General features: G+C 37.8%; 2 protein-coding genes and 1 long non-coding RNA gene across 3 annotated transcripts; all 3 read left to right on the top strand.

Moving 5' to 3' along the window:
* The first annotated feature begins 194 nt into the window (after positions 1-194).
* On the top strand, positions 195-19,252 carry LOC100378158 (uncharacterized). Its single transcript, XM_078008106.2, has 9 exons — positions 195-307; positions 10,256-10,299; positions 13,146-13,280; positions 14,862-14,909; positions 16,901-17,026; positions 17,424-17,525; positions 17,750-17,848; positions 18,322-18,435; positions 18,799-19,252. Exons 2-9 carry the CDS (start codon positions 10,276-10,278, stop codon positions 18,841-18,843), a joined length of 693 nt encoding a protein of 230 aa, XP_077864232.1. The 5' UTR covers positions 195-307; positions 10,256-10,275; the 3' UTR covers positions 18,844-19,252.
* On the top strand, positions 13,289-14,641 carry LOC146736137 (uncharacterized). Its single transcript, XR_014931000.1, has 2 exons — positions 13,289-14,129; positions 14,383-14,641. It is a non-coding gene; the product is annotated as an uncharacterized LOC146736137 (long non-coding RNA).
* LOC100378904 (baculoviral IAP repeat-containing protein 7-like) lies at positions 19,055-25,496 on the top strand. The gene is made up of 5 exons (XM_006814806.3): positions 19,055-20,409; positions 20,949-21,151; positions 22,075-22,108; positions 22,209-22,559; positions 24,437-25,496. The coding sequence occupies exons 1-5, from the start codon at positions 19,191-19,193 to the stop codon at positions 24,640-24,642; spliced, it is 2,013 nt and encodes a 670-aa protein (XP_006814869.1). The 5' UTR covers positions 19,055-19,190; the 3' UTR covers positions 24,643-25,496.
* The last annotated feature ends 2,382 nt before the right edge of the window (positions 25,497-27,878 follow it).

Raw genomic sequence — 27,878 nt, 5'->3', positions numbered from 1 at the left:
CCTTCACAGTGAAGGTTAATTCAGATATATTGTAAATTACACAGAGATAACACTACAATACAATTCCATTTACATTCCCTTGCCTTACGCAACAACCTTTCTGCTGAGGCAGTGACGGTACACTAACATCACCAGTTCTCTTGTTGTTGGTTGGTCTATGCTGGAACAGCGCTTCCTGTGACGCATGCGCACATACCACATATGAGTGACCTAAATGGCACTGTCCTGTCGTGGCATCTGAGATTTTACTGAAATAACCTGTTAATGCATTGCTCGGAGTTGACAGTGCAGATACTGACTAGATGCTGTAAGTATATCCATGGTTTATCCCACTTTTTTTCGTTCAAATTGTCATTTCCGTTTTGCAATAGTCATTTGCAACCTTTAAATAACCTTTGTCGTGAATATTTTGTAATCCGGTTACTGGAGTTCAAAAAATGATTCTATAGAGAGGCAGATAACCTGAAAATTGTGAACAATTAACTTGAATTAGAGGTTATTCGCCGCCAACAAGAAAACATTGGATTATATCACGAGTTTTTATGTTCGTTATTTTCACGAGTCGTCACAGCCGACTGTAAAAACTATATATATTAGACGCTGTTTTTTCTTGTAACTGGTCGGAAAACAACAGAAATATGCATATTTTCCTCAAGTAAAATACCTCTAAGGGTAAACTAAATCCTAATATTTCCTCGACAGAAATCTGGGTTCGTTACTTCTTCGTTGTAGTTTATTTTTCAACCATTTTCACGATTTTTGCAACCTCAATTTAAACGACAAAGCCGCCATCTAGAAAACTACGAGAATAAAGCCAAGTCTCGCAAAACGATCACGTGACATCATCAAATCCATGCGTTTCTCTGTGTCAAGAGGTCTATATATATGTTTGTATTAAATCTGAAATAATTCATACGAAGCGAATGGGAATGCCAAACGATGATTCGTATAACTTAAACTATATAGATCACACTTGTTGTGGGTTCTTTTCACGGGCCATAAAGGCATTGGAAATCATTAAGATGGTTATCGTTACAAGACGACAATGATCTCAGGCCAATAACAATTGGACATCTAAGAACTATAGAGAATTTATAAATAAGGAAACGAACACATTCATCATACACGCACAGCACTAAATGACACCAAATTTGAATTAACTGCAATGTGCGTACGCACACTTTAATACAAAGAGCAAAAGTTTGACAGTAAATACACAAATAGCTTCACAAAATCTGCTAATTAAATATTACTGCATTGCCTAAATATTTTAGACTGTTCCGATAAATGTAACCGCGGTCGAAATATGCAGGTAAGGCAAGGGGAAACTGAAACCTGGCTGTTTGTGCGTGTAAGGCAGATGTACTATACCGAACGTAACGATGTCGAACTGCAGCAACAAACGTGGCGACAAACTTCAGACGGCTTGGTTTCCAGGGGTGGCTCACATCACGAGGACGCTGTACAGTACTATAGCTGACACCAGGACGACCAGAGAGTGAATTCTCAATCCGGAGTTCAATGGTGACGTTATCTGTGTTATACCGTACTTCTGGTGGATCGTCCAACATGCCAACCAAGGCACGCTTTCTTGTTCAATTTATTGTGCACCATATGTAAATCAAGATGACACCCCTTTGTTTACACTGCTCATTTCTAATTGGTCGAAACCAGAAGAATTGCGAGAAACTACCACATCAGGTGCGACAGGAATGTTATGCAAACTGACAGAAATGCAAAACCGAGTTTGTTGACCCGGCTAACCAAATTCAAAGTTTATTGACCTCAAATTCATTCTGATTCTCGGGAATCAAGTCTTCGGTACCATAGTATTTGGAGACAAATCTCACCCCAGGTAAATTCTTTGTCGTCCAATCAGGCTGCTCCCCTTGCGAAGAATGTAACAATTCGTGCATGCAATATATGTATTAAGTATTTCTTTATTTCTCCACCTATAACAAGTCACAAAGTATTCCCCTTTCTATGTAAATCATGTATGCATTTAAAAGCTTATAAGCCTAACAGGGAGGGCGTAATACTTGGAAATAAATTAAACTTTGGATTCCTGACACACGTCCCGGGTTTGAGAGGTTACTATGGTAAAATAATTTTACAAAATTTGGCACAAACTTCCTATAATAGGAGCAAAAGCCCAAGAAAGACCTCAGTTGGGTGATCGTTTTCGGTGGGTGCGTTTCCTTTACTGCACTAATTTTGTCAGGAACTGTTTGTAACAAACCTCACCCAACAATATGTCCAAGAAATTCTAATTGATCATAACCAATGTAACATTTGGAGGGCTTGGCAGTAAGACCTGCTTGGTTCAAACGTTTAAGGACAGTTTCAATCGTGCGAAGATGGCCTTGCCAAGGAGAATTGTACATCAAAATGTCGTCAATCAAATTAACTACATTGTCCTGCAAACCCTCTAGGATTATCCGCATCATTCTCGAAAAATTTGCAGGACTATTTTTGAGTCCGAATGGGAGAACTTTATAGTGCATGTGACCCTGGGGGGTCTGAAATGCCGTCTTTTCTTTAGCATTTAGTGACAAAGGGATTTGCCAAAAACCTTTTGTTAAATCGAATTTAGATAAATAATTTCCTGCATGTAAACGAGCGAATAATTTATCGGGGTTAGGCATCGGTTCTGCATCGAAAACCGTAATTCGGTTAAGCTTGCGGTAATCGTTGCATAATCGAATAGTGCCATCTTGTTTTTTTACTAAGACCACTGGTGATGAGTAAGGGGAGTTGGATCTCTCGATAATGTCGAGTTCTAACATATCATCAACTTCCTTTTTGAACACATCTTCGGAGGCCAGAGGAAGGGGGTATTGTTTGGTAAAAATTGGTTCACTTGTGGTCAACTTGATATCGTACTCAACAACATTTGTACGTCCTGGTACGTCAGTCAAAACTGTTTGATGTTTGTTAAGTAAACATGAAATATCTTGTTTTTGAGAGAGATCCAAGTTCTCGTACACGTGCACATCTTTTATAGACTCGTTACATATTTTGGGTAAAAAATCTATCAATTCAGTAAAGTTCTCCCACGGGCCTTCAATCCCATGATCCAAAGGATGACTATCAATAAAGGCAACATTGACTTTCATGAATAGTCCGGGGGTGTCAGACTTATCTTTAGTCACAGAGGGCGCTCTCTCTTCGTACCGCTTTAACATATTAGCGTGGAAAAGTTTAATTTTCCCACCTTTGTTAATTCTATAGTCACATTCTCCCACCCGTTCCTTCACATCAAAGGGCCCTGCCACTGCAAATGTAGTTTGTCGTGGGCTACTGGCAATAAGAGAAGAACCTTATCATTAACTTGAAACTGTCTATTCTTCTTAGTTTTATTAAAGTGATGTCTATATATATCACTAGATTTTTTATGCAGCTCTTTTAAAGCCATTTCGCAAGTTTGTTCTAATCTGTTTCCGAGGTCCAGAACATAAGTATATGTAAGTTTAGTTTCAGGTTCTACATTCTCATTAGTCCAGAGCTCGCGCAAGATTGCCATGGGGCCTCGAACAGTACGGCCATACAAAAGTTCAAATGGCGAAAACCCTAAGCTAGCTTGAGGGGCTTCCCTATACGCAAACAGGAGGGGGCTTATATAACGATCTCAGTCATTGGGCCTTTCTTCGCACATCCGGGTTAACATTCGTTTTAGAACCCCATTAAATTTCTCAACCAATCCATTAGTTTGCGGATGGTAGGGTGATGTCGTCATCTGACGCACGGACAACAGTCGGGATACTTCCCTCATGACATCAGAAATAAACTGTTTCCCCTGATCTGTCAAAATTTCTTTAGGGATTCCAACCCGACTATACATGTTGACTAACTCCTCAGCGACAGTTTCAGCACGTATATTTTTGAGTGGAGAAGCCTCGGGATATCGAGTGGCATAATCCACGAGTACCAAAATATACCGATATTTTCGGGGATTATCAGACATAATGGGACCCACCAGATCTACGCCTACGCGCTGGAATGGTATGCTGATTAATGGCATGTGTCCTAAAGGGACCTTGCCTACCCTTCCCCGGGGCGTAGTTTTCTGACATACGTCACAAGATTGACAGTAACGTTTTACATCAGCATGGAGGTTGGGCCAAAAAAACTGCGACATAATACGATCTAACGTTTTCCGGTGTCCCAAATGTCCCCCCATAAACGAGTCATGCGCAACTTTCATAACTTGTTGTCTATGTTTTTCAGGGACTACAAGTTGACTTGTTTCTTGGCCAAAATTTACTCTAGGAGATTTATAATAACGGTATAATAATGTATCTTTCATTCTAAATTGAACTGTAGCGAGTCCACCCTTTCCATTTCGTTGAATTTGGTTCGACTTGCATAGTTTAAAAATTCTATCTAACGTTCTATCTTCCTATTGGGCAGCTAAAAGCGTATCAGTATTAATTAGATTATCAAATTCATCAGTTTTAGCTATGACGAGAGGGCTCCGTTTCTGCTTTTGAGCAAAAATCTGGGCACGAGTTTCTACTGCACCAGCCTCGATTATACGAGAGCTCGATTCACGGGGGGTCTCATCCGGGTCCATTTGTTCAGACTGGTTAATATTTTCTTGTGGCAACGAGTCACAAAGGCGAGTCGAGCCTCTTTCAGTTGTAAACGAGTTAACAACTGGTATCATTTGATCTACACTCTTTGAACGGTGAGGGCGTTCCGTACCTTTCTGCGTGTTTTCGCAGGTCAGGAGGGCTTCTGACCCTTGAGGCGCGATGGAGGAGTCTATCTCAGGATTTTGGATGTCTACATTCTTTTGGGAAGTGTCGGAGTCGTTTTTCACCGGCACAAGCTTCATTGATGACATCCGTCTCAATGGCCAAATTGTTATCGTACTCCACTGCGTCGTTTTCACAGGTAGATTTATTTATTGGAATTGCACCAGTGTCATTAGTTTTTTTTTTCTTGGAATCGCTCCAAGTTGAGCTGAAATCCTCGAAGGACTACTCTCATTTTGGGTTATAATCTTTTTTCCAGACTTTAGACTACCCAATTTATTATTTTGCATAAAAATCCTCCTGGGACTATGCACGCTAGTTTTAGCGCGATTGTTACCAAAACTAGTCTTGACTGTAACCGGGGTATTACCACCATGAAAGTCTGCTTTTAAGACAGACGCTTCCATCTCACACTTACAAGGCAATTTAGCACCTGGGATTTGACCAATAACCAAATCACACACAGGTGTTTTAAGACACAACGCATTAACATCGCCAGAATAAAAAGGGGTGTCGACATATAATTTAGCCATTTTATTTTGTTCGCCTGTAGAACGATTCATAAACATACAGGACTTTTTCTCATCGGTAAATTGGTGGGGCTTAACCAAACTTTCACGAATTATCACACCATCGCAACCCGTATCTCTAAGGCTTCTAACCACGTGACCATTCGCCTTGCCGATAGCTATAGGCATTCGGCTATTTCCAATTACCGGGTCGGCGGTAGTTACAGAAACCAGCGACGTAACAGGTACCATTTCATACAATTGGGTATCCTGCGTACAGGTCACTTTCTTGGGGGAGGTCACTGTCCGACGCTTCGGGAACTAAAGACTCGCTACTAGACTCGGGTTCCTGAAGTTCATCCCCTACTTTTACTAGACAACTATTGCTCATGAGGGGTTTTCCCGTAACGGAATGACGTGACGCATGGCATGCTTTTATATCATGCCCACGGCGTCCACACCGTCGGCATTGGGCTACACTCGGAACTTTGTTCGCAAATTGATTCTGAACTATTTTGTTTCTGAGAATTAGATCGGGAAAAATTATTGGAAACTTTATTAAACGAAGAATCATATTTTCTTGCTTCTTCGTACATATCAACCTTTTTTACAAGATCTAAAATTGGAAGTTTATGGTTCTCGCAAAGTAAAACGCGGATCTCGGGGGGACTACAATTAAGCAACTGCTCTTTTAACAACAACTCGCGGAGGTTGTCGTACGTCTTTCCGATAAGTGACATTTCTACCCATCTATTAATATAGTTCTCTAACCTAACTAAAAATTGTGCACACGTCTCAGAAATGCTGCGTTTTGCAAAGCGCAATTTAGAACGATATCCCTCTTCCGTAAGATTGTATGCATTTTGCATAGTTCGTTTTACTACTTCCCAATCTTGAATTTGTTCCAAGCTCAACGAATTGTAAATAGAAAGGGATCTCCCAGATAAATAATAGCTAAAATTGCTCCCCCATTCGTTGCCTTCCCACTTGTTTTGGTTCGCATAAATTTCAAAGCGTCTCATATAGGAATCAAGATCTTCCCCTTCTTTGTATTCAGGTAAATTAGGGCGTTTTCCCGGGACATTATTGCGTCCGTTCCCCTGCAATTCGGCTTGTTTATTTATGCGTTCCAAGTCGAAATTATGTTTTTTGCGCTCATACCGAATATTCTCTTGTGCCGTAACTTTCGCTAACTCAATCTGTTCTCTCGCTCTGGCTTCCTGTTCCCTCGCCTTCGCTTCCACGTCTCTGCGTAAGGCTCTATTTTCACGGTCTACTTTCTTCCACTCTTTTACCTCCTCTCTAACATACCGATTTAAGTCCTCCCCCTCATAACCCATAGCCTTCGCTTCGTCAGTAAACGTGTCGATAGTTTCCAAAGCAGTTTTGGGTTCATCCCAAGTACAGGCGACAGATCTCCCAGGGGACTTAGGTTTTATTTCTGAAGTCATAATGGCAACTACGATATCAACCCAAAGTGTAAATGACCAGAACACGGGATTGAAGGCCGCAAGGGGGAAATGGACAAAGCAAAAAGATTGAATTAGACCAGCGATGGCAACTTAAATAGTACTTAAAACTAGACAATACAAATTGTTTTAAAACAGAACCAAAGTGCAATTCAATAACCTGACATAATAACGTTTTCAGAAACAGTGTATAACATGTGTTGTACATACGTATGATAAAGTGTTCGTTATACAAGGGTAGTATGATTTGTGGATATTGTTTCTTTTTAACAATATCCCACCGCTGCCACCAATGTCAAGAGGTCTATATATATGTTTGTATTAAATCTGAAATAATTCATACGAAGCGAATGGGAATGCCAAACGGTGATTCGTATAACTTAAACTATATAGATCACACTTGTTGTGGGTTCTTTTCACGGGCCATAAAGGCATTGGAAATCATTAAGATGGTTATCGTTACAAGACGACAATGATCTCAGGCCAATAACAATTGGACATCTAAGAACTATAGAGAATTTATAAATAAGGGAACAAACACATTCATCATACACGCACAGCACTAAATGACACCAAATTTGAATTAACTGCAATGTGCGTACGCACACTTTAATACAAAGAGCAAAAGTTTGACAGTAAATACACAAATAGCTTCACAAAATCTGCTAATTAAATATTACTGCATTGCCTAAATATTTTAGACGGTTCCGATAAACGTAACCGCGGTCGAAATATGCAGGTAAGGCAAGGGGAAACTGAAACCTGGCTGTTTGTGCGTGTAAGGCAGATGTACTAACCGGACGTAACGATGTCGAACTGCAGCAACAAACGTGGCGACAAACTTCAGACGGCTTGGTTTCCAGGGGTGGCTCACATCACGAGGACGCTGTACAGTACTATAGCTGACACCAGGACGACCAGAGAGTGAATTCTCAATCCGGAGTTCAATGGTGACGTTATCTGTGTTATACCGTACTTCTGGTGGATCGTCCAACACGCCAACCAAGGCACGCTTTCTTGTTCAATTTATTGTGCATCATATGTAAATCAAGATGACACCCCTTTGTTTACACTGCTCATTTCTAATTGGTCGAAACCAGAAGAATTGCGAGAAACTACCACATCAGGTGCGACAGGAATGTTATGCAAACTGACAGAAATTCAAAGTTTATTGACCTCAAATTCATTCTGATTCTCGGGAATCAAGTCTTCGGTACCATAGTATTTGGAGACAAATCTCACCCCAGGTAAATTCTTTGTCGTCCAATCAGGCTGCTCCCCTTGCGAAGAATGTAACAATTCGTGCATGCAATATATGTATTAAGTATTTCTTTATTTCTCCACCTATAACAAGTCACAAAGTATTCCCCTTTCTATGTAAATCATGTATGCATTTAAAAGCTTATAAGCCTAACAGGGAGGGCGTAATACTTGGAAATAAATTAAACTTTGGATTCCTGACACTCTGTTAACGAAGACGAATACGGCGGTTTGAGCCAGAAAAGGATTTAAATTAAATAATACATGTACATTACATTACATTTTTCTTTATATACATAATAATTAACATTATTCATATATTTTCATTATAACTTTTTTTCCAATGTTATTTATAGTATATTTTATTTGGCACAAAATAATGCATTGAATTACATTATCTATGGTCAATAAACATACAACAACAAGTAACCAACATCAAATAAAACAATAAGTAAGCAAAGAAATATAAAATATTAGTAGTACATGTAAAAATAAAATTTAGATATTGTTAGACATTATAATTTGATGAACAAATTTTGCGAGACTGTTAACAATGAAACTATCATTTGAGGTAAATAATTTTTTAAGTAAGTTATCCTTAGATAATTCTTGAATTTTTTCATCATAAACTGAAACCATATTTAAAAATTCTATACGACTATTCTTAATTTCAATATTTTCACAGTCCATGAATGCATGAGTTTCACTGCCAACAGCCCCTAGATCACATAGTGTACAAATTCTTTCTTCTGGAGGTATTCCTTGATATCTCAACTTTTCAATTGGAAGTGAATGAGCTGAAATTCTAAACCTAGTTAAGCTGGTTCGATGTTTTATATTTTTCATAAGATCCAGGTATGGCTCAAATTTGAATGCTAATTTTATTTTGTTGTATGTTCGTAATTTGTTATTTTCTGTTTTTTGTAGACTTTGCAACCAAATTTTTTCTACATACAATTGTTTCAACTTTGTTTTAAAATTTGAAATATCAATCCCAGTTACACTAGTTTCAGTAATTTCAAGCAGTTTATTAATAAATGCTGTCCAAGTATTACCGGTACTATTTTTTTCTTGGTTGAAAGCAGAACACACCAATTCATTAAATTTATAATTCTTAATTTTTTTCCAGAATTTCAGCATATGTGTGCAGAGTTAGATAATAATAGGGTAGCATCCCAACTCTGCTCTGACAGCATTATTGCTTGCTTTCTTATGTACACCCAAGACCTGCTTACAGAATTTGATATGAAGCTGTTCAATTTGGGTTTTGTCACTACAAAATTTTTCAATGAATGCTTCATTAGTAATAATACTATTTTGTTTGGTTTTGTACAGTTTAAAAGTGAAAGCACCCCATACTTCTGACCCATACATGATAATTGGTAACACTGTACTTTTAAAAAGATGTATGGCATTGTGGGGGGAAAACAGTGTGATTCCCTAAATTTAAAGTTTGTCTAAGTGCACCCAATGCATGTAATGATTTTTTAGCTAAGCAGTCTATCGCTATTGTGAAATTTCCACTGCTTTGAAATGTAATTCCCAGATAAGTATATGAAGGTACTATTTGAATTTCCTGATCACCAAAATAGAAAACATTGTCAAGAGTTCTCCATTGCATTCGCTGGTTCCCATCGTCCCTTGCAAATTTCAAGTGGAATGCAGGCAACTAGTAATCGCCATATTGTTCAACTGGACCAGGATTATGCGTTGTTGTCACAGGAAGCGCTGTCTCAGCACAGAGCTGTGTCATGTGCCTTACTAACCAATTTTAGCTAAAATAGCGCTCCGCCACCTGTTTACACTAGTGTTTATACATGGAACGTGATATTGCTTTTTACAGTTTAAATTGCCTTTTAATCGCATATTTTAGTGAAATACTGTTTAGGGAGTGAAATATTTTCTTTGGTTACTTGTCGTTAGCGCTTACACTCCTGGTCATTCTATATATATAGCATGGTTTTCCGTTTACTCACAATGTAAAACGTTATGGTGTTTTGATTATATAGGCCCGGGTATGTACAGTTTGTAAATTTCATCTACAACGGTCACTGGGTCGTCTAGGAAAGTGTCTGGGGATGTTGCATGTAAATATCTTGCACCTGCTATAATAATAATTTTGTTTAAATAAAGCAGAAACAAATTGAATTTGTTGAAAACCAAAACAATCCCGAATATCATGTGAAACCTTTAGTGTTTTGAATACATGTACATTTTTTTGTTGCATCTGTAATAATTTATTTTGTATTTATTTTTCTAGATTGTTTGGTAGAATGAGCTATGTCAGAGAGCTTTGTGTGTAAGGTAATGGTCATTCAAAGTTAAATGTAAATATATTAGTATAATGTAACAGGATTGAAACTAAAACTTAATGTGATAATTTCCAATAAAATCATCCAAATGGGTGTCATATAATTTGCATAAAAAAAAGTCAATCTTATTTTATTTTATCTTCATATATCTATTTTATGCCTACATCACATGTGTTGTGATTTTTTTTTACTAAGCCGAAGTTGTTTTATCACGCTTTAGTCAATGCTTTAATTGCGAATATTTGTTGCTTTAATTAGTCCCCGTTCGGACGCAGTCCGAAAACGGGGACTTATGTTTTGCCCTGTGTGCGTCCGTGCGTCCGTGATCACCTGTATCTCGAACATGCATGGACCGATTAAGTTCAAACTTCACTCATACATCACACATTATATGGGACATATGCACATGCATTTTTTTCATGATCCGATTAACGATAGCCGAATAGCGGCCATTTTAAGGCCGAAAATGCATCAAAATCGCACATTTTCACCATTCCGGACCCGGATCTCAGTTATGCATGGACGGATTTTGTTCAAATTTGGTACATACATTAAACATAATAGGACCTTGATGCACGTCATTTTTTTTTTTGGATCGGGTTCGAAATGGCCGACTGGCGGCCATTTTGTTTTAAAGAATTCAGTTCTGGATCCGTATCTGAGACATGCTTGGATTGATCGAGTTCAAACTTCACACACACAAGATACATCATGTCACAAATATGTATGTGCATTTGTTTCATGATCTCATTAACGATAGCCAAATGGCAGCCGCTTTAAGGCCGAAAATGCATTGAAATCGCACATTTTCACCATTCCGGACCCGGATCTCAGTTATGCATGGACGGATTTCATTCAAATTTGGTACATACATTAAACATAATAGGACCTTGATGCACGTCATTTTTTTTTTCGGATCAAGTTCGAAATAGCCGACTGGCGGCCATTTTGTTTTAAAGAATTCAGTTCTGGATCCGTATCCGAGACATGTCTGGATTGATCAAGTTCAAACTTCACACACACAAGGTACATCATGTCACAAATATGTATGTGCATTTGTTTCATGATCTCATTAACGATAGCCAAATGGGGGCCGCTTTAAGGCCGAAAATGCATTGAAATCGCACATTTTCACCATTCCGGACCCATATCTCAGTTATGCATGGATGGATTTTGTTCAAATTTGGTACATACATTAGACATAATAGGACCTTGATGCACGTCATTTTTTTTTTCGGATCAAGTTCGAAATAGCCGACTGGCGGCCATTTTGTTTTAAAGAATTCAGTTCTGGATCCGTATCCGAGACATGTCTGGATTGATCAAGTTCAAACTTCACACACACAAGGTACTGTAACATCATGTCACAAATATGTATGTGCATTTGTTTCATGATCTCATTAACGATAGCCAAATGGGGGCCGCTTTAAGGCCGAAAATGCATTGAAATCGCACATTTTCACCATTCCGGACCCATATCTCAGTTATGCATGGATGGATTTTGTTCAAATTTGGTACATACATTAGACATAATAGGACCTTGATGCACGTCATTTTTTTTTTCGGATCAAGTTCGAAATAGCCGACTGGCGGCCATTTTGTTTTAAAGAATTCAGTTCTGGATCCGTATCCGAGACATGTCTGGATTGATCAAGTTCAAACTTCACACACACAAGGTACTGTAACATCATGTCACAAATATGTATGTGCATTTGTTTCATGATCTCATTAACGATAGCCAAATGGGGGCCGCTTTAAGGCCGAAAATGCATTGAAATCGCACATTTTCACCATTCCGGACCCATATCTCAGTTATGCATGGATGGATTTTGTTCAAATTTGGTACATACATTAAACATAATAGGACCTTGATGCACGTCATTTTTTTTTTTCGGATCAAGTTCGAAATAGCCGACTGGCGGCCATTTTGTTTTAAAGAATTCAGTTCTGGATCCGTATCCGAGACATGTCTGGATTGATCAAGTTCAAACTTCACACACACAAGGTACATCATGTCACAAATATGTATGTGCATTTGTTTCATGATCTCATTAACGATAGCCAAATGGGGGCCGCTTTAAGGCCGAAAATGCATTGAAATCGCACATTTTCACCATTCCGAACCCATATCTCAGTTATGCATGGATGGATTTTGTTCAAATTTGGTACATACATTAAACATAATAGGACCTTGATGCACGTCTTTTTTTTTTTTCGGATCAAGTTCGAAATGGCCGACTGGTGGCCATTTTGTTAAAGAATTCAGTTCTGGATCCGTATCCAAGACATGTCTGGATTGATCAAGTTCAAACTTCACACACACATGGTACATCATGTCACAAATAGATATGTGCATTTGTTTCATGATCTGCTTAACAATAGCGGAATGATGGTCAATTTAAGGCCGAAAATGCATCAAAATCACGTATTTTCACAATTCCAGAACCGGATCTCAGTCATGCATGGATGGATTTTGTTCAGATTTAGCACAATGTGTTGTACATATGCAGGTGCATTTCGGTCATGATCTGCTTTGAATGTATATGTCACTCAAATATGAACGGAACGGGGACGTGTCATTGACAATGACTTGTTTATATTCATTCTTGTGGTATGCTCTCATCTGAGAGTGCTTATTCATTGACTAGCTACTATGATGTGTTACATTAGGCTATGAAAAGTTGGTGAACCAACAAACAAAATCCTTTGTGGTGAACAATAGTTGAACAAAATCACACAGGAATTAATTGTAATAATTTGTCATATTTCCAAAATTTACATCCAAAGCTACATGTATGCTATTATTAAGTTATCTATTTTGTATTTTTAATTATATAGTTAATGGAAGATCAGCATACTTGTACTTTATCCAAAATCAATACTCAATGTATCTCTGATATTAGCAAAGAAATCAGCTTTGTTTGCCAGGAAACAGAAAGTGATACAAATAGTGAGTGTGACTTGAACATACAGGTATGTACACAAATAACTCAGCAGTGTTCTCCCCACATAGAACAAAGCATGGCGGCACCGCCATGCTTGGCGACCCGGCCGCCACGCTTGGGCTCGGACCGCCATGCTTACAACTTCACCGCCAGTCTAATAGGATGCATTGTTTACGTCCATTTGACCCGCTCACACGTAGCACTGCATAAATTATCACCGTCTACGCCACGGCGGTTTGAACTTGCCGGGACAAATTAAACAGTCCCATTGTTAAACACGTGTGAAGTACAGACGCTGTCAATGGGGAACAAATTGTCACTCAAGTTGCAAACACCGAGATGCTATATGACAAAACTTGTAAAGGAAAAAAAGGTGATGCCGCCCGGCTAAAACGTACACTCACCGCTAGCACAGCACAGAAACGGAAGCGTGTAGAAACACGGAAACGGCGTGAGGCTGGTTTTGATGAGTCGTGGAAAAAGACATTTCCCTGGTTAAGGTCAATTGTTCGGGTAAGATTTCGTAATTTTAGAAATAAAATGCCAGTGTGTGTATGTTTTGCCGATCGTAAGAACACCGAACATGGTAGGCCTACACTGATTTCAATCAACATCTTAGACACGAGGCTGGTATAGACACGACATGAAAAAAAAAACATCACTCGTTACTGTCAACTTTTTTTAGATTATTTATGGATATCTTCATAGATTAATGGGTACGCGTATGTTATAATATGTCCAAGCAAAAAAAAATCGAATTTTGTAATCTTCCGGTCACATGTTGACCTGTGTAGGTATTTCCAAGATGGCGGCCTGTCAACGTCTTGCGAACGACAGCTGCTATCATCACGCGCTATGATCGATGGAATCCCGATTTGTATACATAATTCTATCGTTACGTTTTAATTTTAATTGAATAGTGACCTCATGTTTTTTTTCCTCAAAATTCCCGAGTCTCCTTGTCGTTGACCTGACAAAACCAACATGTAAACAACATGTTTTGCAGACGAAATGCTATCCATACGGCACTGGGTTCCCGATCGTGGCACAATTCAATCGTTATGTTTACATTTATTTGAACCTCAATCCTTATTGTTGTTTTTTTATTATTTATCATTTTTTCCCACTAGGAATGTTGTGCAGTTAATGCTCAAAGCACAACATGATTGCAAAGAGTGGATCTTCTTTATGGAACAAAGTCCCGTGCAAGTCTATGACGATCGAGTTTAACTACAGTAAGGCAGCCAATGTTTGGAGCACAACAAAGTCAGAAGGATTAGTTTAGACTAAGTTTTATGGAACAGTTCACATTAAATGACGATCTTGTCAAATTATGGTATATTATGTAAAGTATTATGTAATTTAAATAAAGTCTCTCATACATTTTAATACTGTCTTGTATGTTTGTTTTTGTGAGAGTGAATCCTGAAAAATATGCAAATTAGTATGCAAATTAGCATGCAAATTAGACCGCCATGCTTGCCTCTGAGCCTGGGGAGAACACTGCTCAGTATTTAATATAAAATATTTTAATGGTAACATTAATGTCTTTTTGTTCCTCTAATCGAAATATTCTTTATCACTGAATGCCAACATTTTATCTTTAAAGGCCTTTCAGTCACTAATTGGGAGATCATCATCTTGCCGTTCATTCAAGGTATGTATTTAGTATTATTATTATACATCTAACACCAAAAACGATAGAATTTAACATTCCGTACAAGCATTTTATTTGCTTTATTGTTAGCGCATGTGCTGATGTAAATTACATACGTCAAAATGACTAATTTTCACTAGTTTAAATTTTGCTGATTTACCATTTTAGGCATATTCAGAGGGTTTTAAATTCACGATTTTATCATTTAGATAATGTGTTCTATGCTAAATTTTACATATTCACTAGGTTTTAATTTGGCGCATTTTCCAGTCAGCGAAATAAGCAAAATTAAAACCCAGTGAATAATTACCCCTTTACAGTATGTCAAAATAAATGATATTTTAATTCAGTGTACAGTACATCAAATGCAATTTTTGGTTTATATTCTATTAAACCAAATATGTAAAAACATATTCGCACTTTGTGAAATTTATAGTGTATTTCATTATTCTTAGCAGATACTACTTGTGTTTTGATGAGTTCTCTATTGAAACAACCAAGGGTTTAACCACCATTAAATCCATAATTGAGCATTAAGAATTAAAACTTGAACATACCCCTAAAGGCTGAAGGGGTTCCTAGATATACTGGTACTAATTCTCATTAGTTTACTTTTCTACCCGAGTGATTAAACTATGGACTGAAGAGTTCCTGCACTTAATTTTGGTTACACTGCTGCAAACAGCTTAACTGTATTGTTACTGTATTTGCAATAAACTAATTGAGCTTGCGAATTCGTTTCTTATTATGTTGCTTCGCTTTGTGGAAAACATTGATGGTTGACCTACCCCATATTTCTAACCCCCCTGAGGAACAGAGACCATAATAAGTGCAAACATTATCTGATGATCTCCACGCTGAGTGTCCTGCTTGTGGGAGAGAATGCTGGTGCCCATCATGTTGTAGCGTGTGCACAGCATATGGGACGGAAGCTGATAAATTGTGCCAGAGAAAATCTGACTCTTCACGTTGTTCTGCGAGGTACTCTGTAAGCTGTGACTCATCCCATATGTCTCCTGACTCAAACACTCTGCTTCTACTTGACATCATTGTAATATTTGAGGTAAAAAAAAAATTTCAGTGAATGATTCCCACATAGTGAATTTGTCTTCCCTTACTGTGGTAAGTCAGTAGCACACTCATTCATGGAACAAGTTGACCACCTGTTAGTATTACAGCAAGTCTCAGAAATATTGGGGCAGCCAATTTGCAAACTCGCTAGCGAATTGGCTAACTGCTTTGATTTTGACTAAACGGATGACTTTCGAAACTCGCTGGTGCCGTCATGTGGTCACGCCCACTTTGGGTTAATCTATACAACAGTAGGGACCCTGGTAGGGACGGTTGTCATACTTTAGAAGCTAGTCAGAGACGGCCTTACAGTTGGGTGCCAATTTCGCTTTCAAATATACCAGTGAAAGTATTCTTCGTGTAATGAAGTGATGTCGAATTTTATTAGCGGTTGGCTTAATGTTACCCCAACGAATCGTTTGGATGTGAAAGTTTGTTTTCTCCCTGATTTGTAGGAATCTGTTTCTCAACTTGTCTCTTTATTTAGTTTCAATCAGTGTTCAAGATGGCTACCCCAGTATATAGAGTAAATATCGGTTGATTAATCGCTTATCATATTATTACTTGTATGTCAGCTGACTGTGGCTATTCTCAGACTTACCAGGAAAACTACTTATACATTATTACGCCTCGCAAAGCAAATCATTCAGGGGAATCCAAACATATCCATGTACCTGGCTACGTACGTAAAAGCATTCTATGTCCCCTAATGCAATATAGGCTCACCCAGAGTGGACGCAACCACGAGTCGACGCCAGCGAGATTCGAAAGCCAACTGTTTTGTCATAACCCAAGCGAGTTTGCAAATTGGCTGCCCCAATACTTCTGAGACTTGTGTAAACCTCAAGGACCTGAGTAATACAGTCTCTATGTAATAGTGATCATTGACATATTATTTAATGCTCTTATTGTTTTATTAGCGTGGTTGCTTTAATTTGGATCTTATTGAGACCGAACCACTGCATTTAGCAGCAAAGAGTGGAGACACAAATAAAGTAGAATCCTTATTGAGAGACGAAGTAGAGTGTGTTAACAAGAAGAATGAGGTATGCCATTTATCTTTATATACATGCAGTAGTAGCAGTGATTTTAATTTGCAGTTGAACTAGGACAAGTAACATAAAATAAAGGAATCAATAATGTTATATTTTGGGACCCTGTGGCTCATCTAGTTTTTAAACTAGTTTTCTAAATGACTGCATCACATACATGTTTGTGCTGTTTATAAAACACAAAGAATTTTTTTTTGTGGAGAGAATGTTCAAATAATCAATCAATCCTCTATACCACTGTTACTTCTGTGATCAAACAATAAATATTTTACAGATGAAAGAAATATGACAAATGTGCCAATATCATATTCTGAGTATATATAATGCTGGGTTTTGGGCATTTGTTATCGTTATAACTTGACAAACATGTAAACCATTATATCATCTTCAGCTTGGTTTTACACCCTTGCATGTGGCAGTGAAATACAACAGGGAGAGTATTGTGAGATTACTGGTGAATTCTGGTGCCTGTCCTAATATTGCATCGCCGCAGGTATGTGTTATAGTTGTAATCAACAAAATGAATATAGACGAAAGTCAGAAGTTTGTGAGAGTTGCACATCATGCATCCAGCTGCTTTCCAATGATGCTTTTTCACGGATATATTTTGTGCTCAATTTACAATTTTATAAATATATAATGCAACTTCATGTGAAAGCATATGCCCTCTGACAAAAATATAGTTAATTATGCTAATAATAATATTTATATTGGTAGGTTGGTTGGACGCCACTTCATATTGCGACTGTGAATTTTAACAGTAAACTGGTGAAATTCTTGTTGGACAGAAAAGCCAATCCATTAGTCAAAACAAAGGTATTTATAGAATCATGTGTTAACACTACCTCTCTAGTTAAAGTGATGTATATTTATTTAACTTCACCTCCTGAAAACTTGGCAAATACTAAAAACTGTAGGCGACATTATTGGTTCTCTTTCTCCATATCTGTCAATCCACCATGATTTAATCTGGCAGTTTACAAGTACAATATGTGCAGATTTTCAACAAAAAATCTATCTGGTCTACTGATTACATGTATCCCAGACCATTATGGTACTAAGTTTCATTAAAATAGGCTCAGCATTTTTTAGTGAAAAAATGTAAAACACATGTAAATAAATAATATGTACATATTCAAACCTGCAACTGATAATGCCTGCATTTGATTCCACAGTATTTATGTACCAAATTATATTGAAAACTGGCTAGTTGTTCTAGAATAGAGGTAGAGATTATGACAGAATATGTTGTATCTATAGTTACAATTCTAGCTTAATATTTATTTCAGTTTGGGGTTACCGCTCTGGATATTGCAGTAGCCTTTAAATTCACGGTTGTCATTTTCTTGATAACGAAGATCACTGTTTGTGTCAATCGTTTAATAGTATCTGCTGTGTTGAAGGTATGTTGAAAAAAATCGTTTTACAATGTTGACAAACACCATAGTTACTGAGATGGGTCTGGTTGGTCTTCTTTGGTTACTCATAAATATGGTGGTAGATCTGATTGGTTATTTATAGTTACTCATAAATATGGTGGTAGATCTGATTGGTTATTTATAGTTACTCATAAATATGGTGGTAGATCTGATTGGTTATTTATAGTTACTCATAAATAAATATTAGGGTGAATCTGGTTGGTCATCTTAAGTTACTCTGGTATGTTAAGATGGATTTAATAGGTGATTCTTACATGACAAATATATCTCTGCTCTATTAATTCCAATGATTATTTTGTAATGAATTATATGTTATTATATTAACAGGCAGGAGAGACTGGCTGGTTAATTCGGACTGCAACTGTCATCTAACAGAAAGCCTATAGGAGTGAACTGTTATTTAAACAACATTTTTCAAACAATTTAAAACTAAACTAATTGGTATATTTTTGTTAATTTTTATTTAAGTATCATTATAACTCTGTTAATCATTTGTTTTTGAGCATTATTGAACATTTAACTTAAGATATCAGCTCCTAGTTCCAAATATTAGCGTATAATATTTGACTTACAGTTAACATTGTTTGTTTTTGAGGTTTAAAACAAACATTTCTATATATCATTTAACCTTTAGTTTTAAGTTTTCTCGTACAGTTTCATTTGAAACTATTGTGTGTAAATTTTCAGTATTAAGCGATTTGTATTTCTAATATTTTAACATGGAGTGCCAAAAACAATTTGATGATGATTGTCAACTAAAGTCAAGCACTTCCAACAGTGATGAACTATCAACGAATATTCAAATTGGAGACAGTAATGTAATGCATGTTAATGATGCTTCAGAAGGAGCCTGTTATATACCTTCCATTGATGAAAGTGATGGTACTAAAAGTTGGAAGGATGAAAAGCTAAAATTACATGTAGAAGATTTTCCAGTTGATATGAATTCTGAGGCTATTCGCTTGGCCTCTTATCGCACATGGCCACACTCTAGTCCAGTGAATCCCAGTGCATTAGCTAGGGCAGGTATGTTTTACACTGGCAATGGCGATATGGTAGAATGCTTCTCATGTCATGGGCAGATAAAGGAATGGGATTTCGGTGATACAGCAATGGGAGAGCATAAAAGATTGTTTCCTGATTGTGCATTTGTCAACGGGAAAAACACCAATAATATTCCATTGATAAAGCCACCAAGTGATGGGTCTTTGTCGTCTACTGGAATCGGTAATGGGACAACGGGCAAAGAAAATGGAGATAATACAGGAGAGGGGCCAAAAAAGGGAAAGAAGAAAAAGAAGAAGAAGAAAAAAAAGAAAGATGATGAAGATGAAGACGAAGCAGCAACAACAACAGAAGGCAGTTCCATATATAACATGGATGATGACCCACTATTACAAGAAGCTAATCGTGTACTGAAGAGTGAATATAAACGACTTTTGACTTACATCTACTGGCCTAAAAATGCTGCAGTGTTACCTGAAGACTTGTCAAGAGCAGGTTTCTACTATTGTGGTTCAGATGATCGTGCCCAGTGTTTCAGCTGCTCAGGAATTCTGAAGAATTGGTCTCCGGGTGATGTTCCAATGGTTGAACACAGACGTTACTTCCCAAATTGTCCCTTCATTCGAGGTTTAGAAGTCGGAAACGAACCAATGAGAACGAGTCGTACAGGCACTGAATACGATGATTTGCCTCGTCCTAGCAAGACACCCTCTGCTACTTTACAAGCACGTAGAACAGAGAACTTGGATACATCAGCTGAGCAGACAGCTAGGTATACCAGTAATAGCGAAGTTCAGCAACCAGGCACGCAGAACCAGGCCAGACACCCTGAATACTCTGAAGAGAGAACTCGAATTGCTACTTATACAAACTGGTCTGAGAATGTTGTGGTATCACCAGTTGACTTGGCTAAGGCAGGATTTTATTACACTGGTAAGTAAGAAGGTTCTGTCCAAATTAAAGATGATAGTCATACTTTCATTATCATGTCATTGGGATATCAAAAATGAAAAAAGATTTTTCAGCATACAAGAATCTAAACGGCAATGAAAAATGATCATAATTTGCATGTTTACACTGTTTCCATTGTAAGATAAAAGTTTTGCTATGTGACTTTGAATGAAAACGTCATATATTACTATTTAGTCACTTTCCAATGTGATTATAGTTTTCCATTATTCACAATGGAAGCCCTCTCTCATGCATTTCATATATACGCAGTAAAATTTGAATTTAGCTCAAACTGTTGAATGTTGACTGTACTTATATCTACTGGTATACGAGGTCAACGATCAATGTTTTTTTTTCCTCCACGAGTGTGTCAAGTGGACTATAAATCGATTGAGTTCAGTCACATGTTCGTGAATTTTTATTTTTAAATAAATACTTATGCCCAATAACGATTTCTAATTGTAAGTGGAATGTACCATTATTATGTAGGGGTATTCATGTATGTGATAAATGTATTGCAGGTGTTAAAGACAACGTGAAGTGTTTTTACTGTGATGGTGGATTGAGGAACTGGGAGCCAACAGATGAGCCTTGGATAGAACATGCAAGATGGTTCCCTAAATGTGCGTTTGTCTTGCAGCAGAGAGGTTCTGTGTTCATGAAATATGTTACTTCACAATATCCACAGCCATATGAACCACACCTACCAGCAGACACACATCAGGTAAAAACTAAACTAAAAACTGTGCCATCAAGTCATCTAACTTGCCATACCAGGACATATTACTTGTATCAATTCCCATGACTATGACTCCAGTTTTATGACTTGACATATGGCCCCAAACAACTTTATCCAAAATTAATGCAAAGATACTTTTTTATTTTATTTTATAAATTTTTTTTTTATTTCCTTTTGCAGTATTTACATCATCAGTGACCTTCTTGTGTTATTTTAGCTGTAAATGGCATATTTTGAGTTAAATGAAAAAAAATATGAAAACGCTTGTTTTAAGATTTTGGAAATGCGTGCCCAGTCATATTGCTTGCAATACCTGCCACATGTCGCTTGCTTTGGCATTCCATACCAGTCACATGTCTTGCTATAATCAGTCAGATGGCATGCTAAAACAGTCACACCATAGTGCAGCCTGGAAATCACATTTTCAGGCCATTCTTTAAAAAAACATCCTGGAAAAGTATGGAATTCCACCACTGTTCAATGAAAGTTGATTTTTGTTGAGATCCTATTCAATATGGCTGAGTGTCAGTCATTTTGTTTTCAGAAAATAACTTTTCCATCTTTTTTTTGCTCAATTCTGCCTACTAGTATGTCCAATTCAACCCAGACTGGTTCCACAGACATTTATGTTCTAGCACATCTTGCACTTGGATTCTCTTTGCACCACCAATAAGTTACAACTGAAATAGTCTGGATTCTTATAAATATGGAGCCAGGAATGGCCTGGAATTTTATTCTGAGGTGTATGAACCCTGTCAGTCAGATGACTACAACAGTTACATGCTTTGCCATACCATTCACATGACTTGCTACAACAGTCACATGCCTTGCCATACCTTTCACATGGCTTACCAATGCAAATCCTAAGTTTTTCAAATTGTTCTAATGAATTGTTTTTATCTATTTAGTATGTTGAAGAAATACAACAGCCAAGACCACAAGGTAGGCACCTGTTATTACTAATTCACTACCTCTTACTGTAATACCTGTGTAAACTTAAAACTTTGTGTAAACCATGAAATAAATTTTTTCGCATCAATAGTGCAACCTAGAGCCAATGTGAATGACGTGATGAGAAGTGATTTGGTACAAGTAGTGATGGACATGGGATATGACAGACAGCTTATCAAGAATAGCATCAAACGTAAGATTCGTCAAACTGGTGAAAGTTTCTCTACTACTCATGAGTTGTTATTGGCAGTTTGGGATTATGAAGCAAGTGGTGAACAAGAGGATGAGGACGAGGATGATTACCCGCCACCACCACGGAAACTACCAGGAGAGAAGGTACCAGATGAACCATTGGGAGGCAACAAACTGTCTGATTCTACAGAAAGCAGAATACTGAAGCCTCCTCCAGCATTTTTAGCTGCTGTTGAGGAGCCTCCTTCAGGTCAGTAAAAAAAAATCTGTGTGAATTTGATCCATAAAAAATCCAGCAATAATGATGTCCTGTTGTAAATGAAATTAATTAAAATTTATTTACCAACTTTAGGGGTGTTAGGTATAAGTATTATGGCTGAAATCAGCTTTGATGACAGTCAACTTTGTCTTCAGGATCAACTTTCACAAGAAATATGACAGACACATTTTGCATGAAACGATGTTATAGTAAACTTTGTTCAGAGATTGGAGTCAATGATTTTTGTGAAAGTTAGTCCTTGTGATGAACTCCATCATATTATCAGTAACAATCATTTCTAGTAGCAAAAATGTCATAGCTTAGTCAGTCGCTTACTTTACTGTACCAGTCACACGGTTTACCGTACCAGTCACACGGTTTACCGTACCAGTCACATGGTTTACCGTACCAGTCGCTTACTTTACTGTACCAGTCACACGGTTTACCGTACCAGTCGCTTACTTTACCGTACCAGTCACACGGTTTACCGTACCAGTCACACGGTTTACCGTACCAGTCACATGGTTTACCGTACCAGTCACACGGTTTACCGTACCAGTCGCTTACTTTACTGTACCAGTCACACGGTTTACCGTACCAGTCGCTTACTTTACTGTACCAGTCACACGGTTTACCGTACCAGTCGCTTACTTTACTGTACCAGTCACACGGTTTACCGTACCAGTCACTTACTTTACCGTACCAGTCACTTACTTTACTGTACCAGTCACACGGTTTACCGTACCAGTCACATGGTTTACCGTACCAGTCACACGGTTTACCGTACCAGTCGCTTACTTTACTGTACCAGTCACACGGTTTACCGTACCAGTCACACGGTTTACCGTACCAGTCACACGGTTTACCGTACCAGTCACACGGTTTACCGTACCAGTCACACGGTTTACCGTACCAGTCGCTTACTTTACTGTACCAGTCACACGGTTTACCGTACCAGTCACATGGTTTACCGTACCAGTCACATGGTTTACCGTACCAGTCGCATGGTTTACCATACTAGTCGCATGCTTTTACCATACCAGTCACATGGCTTGTTATACCAGTCACATACACAGTATGGTCATTAATTAGTCCCCGTTCGGACGAAGTCCGAAAACGGGGACTTATAATTTGGTCTCCGTGCGTCCGTGCATCTGTGCGTCCGTCCGGAGTCATATCTCAGAATCCCTTGGACCGATTCCGTTCATTCTTTGCATGTGTCTAGTACTTTATGTGGGACATATGCAAATGCAGTGGTTTAGCGATTCGATTCAAAATGGTCGACTGGCAGCCATCTTGTTTTTTTAAAATATTGTATTTTAGACATGCTTTGTCAGTTTTCATTCAAACTTGGTACATAGATTATACATGTTAGGATACATGTCCATGATGATTTATTTCACAATTGGATCAAAGATGGCCGACTGGCAGCCATCTTGTTTTTTGTTTTTTTATGCGGTATCTTGGACGTGCTCTGTCAGTTTTCATTCAAATTTGGCACATACATGTACTTTATACATGTTAGGATGCATGTCCATGACAATTTGTTTCAAAATCTGGTCAAGGATGGCCGATTGACAGCCATCTGACTTTTTGGCCTTGCTGCTATATTTCCACAATTTATGTACCATTTTCATTCATTTTTGGCACATACATCATACATATCAGTGTGTTTCATAATTAGATCAAAGATGGCCGAATAACGGCTGTTTTTATTTTTGGCCATATTACTACTACAAGGAACACAATCTGTTGTATACACCACTTGGAACTCAAGTTTCAAGGACGAGCACAAAGAGAACTTTTAAAAATTTAACGGGGACTGTGTCATTTTCAATGACTTGTTCAATAATATTTTATAATTGCAGGTCCAGTTACAGCTGAAACTTTACAGCGACAGTTAGAAGACATAATTGATGAGAAAAGATGTAAAGTATGCATGGATCGCGATCGTTGTATGTTATTCCAGCCATGCCGCCATGTTGTCACGTGTGAGATTTGTTCTGCTGCGCTGAGAGAGTGCCCTATCTGCAGGAAAACCATTAAAAGCACTGTCAAGATTTATATGTCTTAAGGATGTTAATTCAAAGCAAAGGAAATTCAGACATTTGACAAATGGAAAGCGATTTGTTCATTTCATAAAATCTTCAATTCTCTAATTTAGATCAATATTTTAGTCATATTTGGTAAAAAGTGATGCTTTCGACTTCTTGTTGAAAACTATAATATTATACATATAGGTACCTCAAGTGAACCTCTCCAATTTGTTCATTTCGTGCTGATATCTTTAATTCTTTAATTTTGGTGAATATTTTTGTAATTTTTGTTAAAAAGTTAAATTTTCGACTTTTTGTTAAGAACCACAAATCCAATTGCTTTGATATTACATATATAGGTACTACATGTGGTCCTCTCTCAGATTTGTTCATTTCATGATGATATCTTCAATTCTCTAATTTTGATGAATATTTTTGTCATTTTTGGTAAAAAGCGATTTCCGATTGCTTTGATACTATACATATTGTTCATTTTCTATTGATATCTTCTGTTCTTTAATTGCAATGTGCATTGCTATAAGCGGAGCTATCTCAGCCGACAGGCTGCTTGTTTACAATCATGGGAGGTGAAAAAATATCCTGAATAATGAAAAAATGATGGTAGATTTGCTCAAATTAAAGTGATTTATGAAATTAAAAAGTATGTAGGTAAGTTTTTCTTCTTGTTGCTTTAGCTGTTTGTTTTCTTTTCTTACTAAAACTTCTATTTGGGTTCATTATTGAATACGTAATTGAGCTGACATGAAGTTTTTTGTAAAAATTAATAATAATAATTATTATTTCAGTTACAAATGTTCTCAATCACCTATTACTCATTTTTTCAAATGTCATCGTTGTGATATAATAGTAAATAAATTGAACAAATCAACAACTGGTTCTCAATCAATTTTTATCTGACTTAGTAAGACAATGGTAAGACTTTCTTAGGCCCCCTCAACTATAATACTATAATCCTAATCGTGCCCATTCCCCATTTCAGATGTATATATACCCCTCTTTGAGTCGCTTGTAGTTATTTGAAGGAGCATATTGAATTGCATTGTGGGTTGGAGTGTTAGTATTAGGGTTCAGACTGAGGGGGGGGGGGGGCTTAAGGAATTCTTTCCAGGACAATACTTATTTGATTGCAGGTCCACATTTTTTTTATGTGGCCATCGTATTAGAGATTAGGTTGCACATAGATTGTATATCTGCGAAGGCAACCAAAAGTAATCGAAGAAAGGGTTTGAAAATTCTATTGCCTCATCATAAAATTGATGCCCCACATTTATGACGGAAACAGTTATCTTGGCATTCTGACTGTAAAACTACATATGAATCGGAAGACCCAGTTATCCCGGCATTGTGACTGTAAAACTCCATATGAATCGGAAGACCCAGTTATCCCGGCATTGTGACTGTAAAACTACATATGAATCTGAAGACCCAGTTATCCCGGCATTGTGACTGTAAAACTACATATGAATCAGAAGGCCCAGTTATCCTGGCATTGTTACCATGAAGCTATGTATAAATCAGAAGGCCCAGTTATCCTGGCATTGTTACCATGAAGCTATGTATGAATCAGAAGGCCCAGTTATCCTGGCATTGTGACTGTAAAACTACATATGAATCAGAAGGCCCAGTTATCCTGGCATTGTTACCATGAAGCTATGTATGAATCAGAAGGCCCAGTTATCCTGGCATTGTGACTGTAAAACTACATATGAATCAGAAGGCCCAGTTATCCTGGCATTGTGACTGTAAAACTACATATGAATCAGAAGGCCCAGTTATCCTGGCATTGTGACTGTAAAACTACATATGAACCAGAAGGCCCAGTTATCCCGGCATTGTGACCATGAAACTACATATGAATCAGAAGACTCAGTTATCCTGGCATTGCAACTGTAAAACTACATATGAATCAGAAGGCCCAGTTATCCCAGCATTGTGACTGTAAAACTACATATGAATCAGAAGGCCCAGTTATCCTGGCATTGTAACTGTAAACCTACTTATGAATCAGAAGGCCCAGTTATCCTGGCATTGTGACTGTAAAACTACATATGAATCAGAAGGCCCAGCTATCCTGGCATTGTGACCATGAAACTATCTATGAATCAGAAGGCCCAGTCATCCTGGCATTGTGACCATGAAACTACATATGAATCAGAAGACCCAGTTATCATGGCATTGCAACTGTAAAACTACATATGAATCAGAAGGTCCAGTTATCCTGGCATTGTTACCATGACGCTAAGTATGAATCAGAAGGTCCAGTTATCCTGGCATTCTGACTAAAACTACATATGAACCCGAAAGCCCAGTTATCCTGGCATTGTTACTGTAAACCTACTTATGAATCAGAAGGCCCAGTTATCCTGGCATTGTAACTGTAAAATTATATATGCATCACAATGCCCAGTAATTCTGTCATTGCGACCATGAAACTACATATGAATCAAAAGGCCCAGTTATCCTAGCATTGTTACCATGAAGCTATGTATGAATCAGAAGGCCCAGTTATCCTGGCATTCTGGCTGTAAAACTACATATGAACCAGAAAGCCCAGTTATCCAGGCATTGTTACTGTAAACCTACGTATGAATCAGAAGGCCCAGTTATCCTGGCATTGTGACCATGAAGCTACATATGAATCACAAGGCCCATCTATCCTGGCATTGTGACCATGAAACAATCTATGAATCAGAAAGCCCAGTTATCCTGGCATTCTGACTGAAACTACATATGAATCAGAAAGCCCAGTTATCCTGGCATTCTGACTGAAACTATCTATGAATCCGAAGGCCCAGTTATCCTGGCATTGTGACCATGAAACTACATATGAATCAGAAGGCCCAGCTATCCTGGCATTCTGACCATGAAACTACACTTCAGCTTCACCTTCGCTTCAGCATCGCATCATTATGGCATTGTTATGGCTTCAGCATCGCATCAATGTCGCGACATTAAAAAGTTAAGCGGTTATCGCTTCGCTTCATTGTGGCCTCATTATGGCGACTGTTAGGATAAACTTAATTTGTTCACTTTGTACACGTCATATAATACTAGATGTGATTTCTGATTGGCTGAGGAGATGATGTCATGTATAATTAATGAGTTGTACCACAATTCCTTGCGTTGTGTTCTTCAGTGTTATCTGTTAATAAAGTACTCGCATAGATCACTTCGATTCATTGTCTAGCCTTGTATTTTACAAGATGGATCAACGATGTCCAACAGGTTATGGGCCCAGGACGCGGTTGCTGTT

Source organism: Saccoglossus kowalevskii, chromosome 11, assembly GCF_978046115.1.
Source record: "Saccoglossus kowalevskii chromosome 11, keSacKowa6.1, whole genome shotgun sequence".
Taxonomy (NCBI): domain Eukaryota; kingdom Metazoa; phylum Hemichordata; class Enteropneusta; family Harrimaniidae; genus Saccoglossus; species Saccoglossus kowalevskii.
This window is presented reverse-complemented; position numbering and strand designations above follow the sequence as displayed.

Excerpts from the sequence above, each read along its gene's own strand:
- LOC100378904 (XM_006814806.3), top strand. The coding sequence starts at position 19,191 with ATGGAGTGCCAAAAACAATTTGATGATGATTGTCAACTAAAGTCAAGC. Across the intron at positions 20,410-20,948 it reads GGCAGGATTTTATTACACTG|GTGTTAAAGACAACGTGAAG; the intron begins GTAAGTAAGAAG and ends AATGTATTGCAG. Across the intron at positions 22,560-24,436 it reads TGTTGAGGAGCCTCCTTCAG|GTCCAGTTACAGCTGAAACT; the intron begins GTCAGTAAAAAA and ends TTATAATTGCAG.
- LOC100378158 (XM_078008106.2), top strand. The coding sequence starts at position 10,276 with ATGTCAGAGAGCTTTGTGTGTAAG. Across the intron at positions 14,910-16,900 it reads CATCTTGCCGTTCATTCAAG|CGTGGTTGCTTTAATTTGGA; the intron begins GTATGTATTTAG and ends TTGTTTTATTAG. Across the intron at positions 17,027-17,423 it reads GTGTTAACAAGAAGAATGAG|CTTGGTTTTACACCCTTGCA; the intron begins GTATGCCATTTA and ends TATCATCTTCAG.